General features: G+C 47.4%; 1 protein-coding gene across 1 annotated transcript; it reads left to right on the top strand.

The window, feature by feature from the left end:
* Positions 1 to 294: 294 nt before the first annotated feature.
* LOC118321291 (BMP and activin membrane-bound inhibitor homolog) lies at positions 295 to 2,817 on the top strand. Its single transcript, XM_035652564.1, has 2 exons — positions 295 to 872; positions 2,486 to 2,817. Exons 1-2 carry the CDS (start codon positions 797 to 799, stop codon positions 2,800 to 2,802), a joined length of 393 nt encoding a protein of 130 aa, XP_035508457.1. The 5' UTR covers positions 295 to 796; the 3' UTR covers positions 2,803 to 2,817.
* The last annotated feature ends 211 nt before the right edge of the window (positions 2,818 to 3,028 follow it).

Genomic DNA, 3,028 nt, shown 5'->3' with positions numbered 1-3,028 from the left:
TACTCACTTGTTACTTACAATTCTTTACTTATCATAATTATACATTTGACTTTATTTGTCTCATTTAGTGTACTTTAATGTTGTCGTTGAGTTTTATAGTCTTCTTCCTATGCATTTCTTTTTCTTATGTTAAGCACTTTAATTGCCTCTGCGTCTGAATGGTGCCTCGCTGTGCAAATAAACTTACCTTGCTTTATTTTGAAAGGTAGTGCCGGATACAACGTCGCTACGTATTCTGACCAACTTCTCTCTAGGCGGTCGGACCAATCAGACTGGAGGAGGCGGGGCCCCGTCAGACCACAGCTATTTCTTCTGTTAAATCTTGTCCGTCCGGAGTCTGCGTGCAGTCTTTGGTCCAGCGGAGTTGTCTGTCTTTTTCTCAACATTTCTCCGTCCAGGAATACAAAAGTGATGCTTCACCGTCACCGGCCGCACACAGAGGCAGAGAAGGACCGGCGGTGACAACTTTACACCCCGTTTTCACAGACTTCCAAGGAGTATATTCCTCTTTTTTCTCTCTTTCGGCTTGGAGAAGACGCTGTGTTTCGCGTCCTCCAGTAATGTCGGACCGCTTTTAAAAACAAACTTTTCTGTCTCCATGCGGGAGAGGAAACCTTTCGGAGTGATTCTTTGCCACTTTTTGTTCCAGTACGGATTGTGAGCTGTCGTGTTTCAGTACAGGAATGCCTCACTTTTCGCCGTAGCTCCATGTAAATCTTGTAAATCCAGCTCTTCGCCCAGCGGACTGTGCTGCTCCTGGATATACGAGGACTGTTTGCGCAGTAATTTGGTGTAAATGGATCGCCAGTCCAGTTTCATTTCCATTTGGCTACAACTGGAGCTCTGTGCCATGGCTGTTCTTCTTACTAAAGGTATAGACTTTGGTCTGCGGGCAGGGCATGTTTGTTAACTTCTTCAAATCAGCCTGAACACTATTTGTCAATGATAAAACCTCACTCAGCGGCCCTGACTGGAGTTTTAAAGCAGCCAGCGTTTGACTAAATGTCACTTTTATCTAGACACTAATGTAACATTTAACCCGTAAAGTTGTTCCAGCTAACAGGGGAATGAACTACTGAGCAGGGCTGACACAACTCTACAACTCTACTTGTTTCCATTGAAACTTACCTGTTAGAACCATTTTAGTGATTGCTTTAACTGCATTGACTGTTTAACACCTTTTTACTCATGGGTCAAACCCTTAAATAGCTGCAGTGGAAGAAACACAACCACAAATACTGACTCCTTTGGAGGAAAGTCTTTCCCTTTTCTAATAATTATGTCGTTTTTCCAGATGAAACAATAATATTCAAACTACTGGAAGCATCATGAATAATGCACAGATCCTGTCTCATTTTGCTGCTACGTTTCACACGGATAACTCCTGTTCAACTGGGTTTTGAAGCTGCCATTCATAGAGGGCTGAGCAGGACTAAAAAGCCCCAGTGCCAGCCTGTCCCCCCCCTCCCCTCAGCCCACAAAGGGGCCTCTCCTTTCTAATGAAATATTGTCCAAATGACCTGCCCGGGCCCTGCTGCTCCAATCATTCACAGGGAAAACACTGATCTGATGAATGTGCTCCTGCACCGAGGCACCGAGAGCAACACAGTGTGTTTCTGCAGCTCAGCTTGTGAATGCAGCAGACGCAAAGACAATGGACTTTTTATTGCCCTGTCCATGGAGCTATTCCTGCTCTTTTGCTGCTTTTTGTTTTGCCTGTATTCATGCAAAACAGCCACCAGCCCAAGGTTGTCAAATGAAAATGCTTTTGTTTCTGGGCAGGTCCGTGGCCCATATTTTTGTTTGGGGAAGTGTTTTTAAGGAGAAGCCAGGGATGAGGTAATGAGTGGGCCCGTGTACGAGCAGGCAGCCGTAATGATAAGGCTGCTGGAAGCTCTTTAGATGGGACCTCAGTGCACCCTGACCCCCCAGGCACTCCTGACCACAAGTGAAGCTTTGCGTGCAAACGGGGGGTGGGAAGGAGACTCCTGCGCCGCGCTCCGGCCCCCCCCCCCTCTTTACGAGTTTCCTATTGGGTTGAAAGAAATTGACTTTGGCAAACAAACCACTAATTATAAGCTGCTCGGTGGCTGTCTTATAATACAGACAGAAAGGGCCATTTTGCATGAAGCTCTTAAATGAGCCCAGTGTAGTTATTGAGTTGGTGCTAAAGGGGAACATTCCCGTGAGCTCTTTACCTTTACCTGGCTGTTTGTTGCAGGGCATAGAGGACTTTCAAAATAAAAGTATAGTAGACCACCGGCTGTGTTTCACAGTCCCCAAAACAGCGTTTTGTGGTTGGGTATGCTTTCATACTGCTGGCATAACTGTGTACTAGTAACTAGTATTATTAAGCAGCTGAAATGAACCATCTTGATGTTGGTGACTGGTTGAACCCTTCTAAAGAGTTGTCTAAAGTTGTAAAACGTCCACTGTTGGCGAACGTTTCCCTAACCCTGTCTTCTTCTTCTGCCTGCATTCTCAGGAGAAATAAGGTGTTACTGTGACGCGCCGCACTGCGTAGCCACCGGATACATGTGCAAGTCAGAACTGAACGCCTGCTTCACCAAGGTCCTGGACCCGCTCAACGCGAACTCCCCCCTCACCCACGGGTGTCTAGACCCCATCGCCAACGCGGCGGACATCTGCAGCAGCAGCAGCTCGAGGAGCGCGGACGCCCTCAGCGGGGCCCCGGCCACCACGCTGGAGTGCTGCCACGACGACATGTGCAACTACAGAGGCCTGCACGACCTGGCTCACACCAGGGACTCGACAGGTAAAGAAGGAACCCCGCAGAGCTGAATGCCTGGCTGTCAGGATGTTTGCTTTTCACTGAGGCTGAAATATGAAATTCTCTTTAACTGGTTTTAAAATGATTGGACTCTCTGGGGGGAATTTACGATTCCTCCTCAGCAAATATTCAATATTTTCCTCTTTCCTGTTCCAGAAGCAATACGTTGAGCTGTAGGGTTCTTCAAACACTTTGCTGTTTATGGACATGCAGGCCACCCTTGCCCCCCCCCCCCCC

The sequence above is a fragment of the Morone saxatilis genome, unplaced genomic scaffold (assembly GCF_004916995.1).
Source record: "Morone saxatilis isolate NCDOM2014 unplaced genomic scaffold, NCSU_SB_2.0 Contig0, whole genome shotgun sequence".
Classification (NCBI taxonomy): domain Eukaryota; kingdom Metazoa; phylum Chordata; class Actinopteri; family Moronidae; genus Morone; species Morone saxatilis.
Note: the sequence above shows the minus strand (reverse complement) of the source record. Positions and strands in the feature narration are given on the sequence as shown.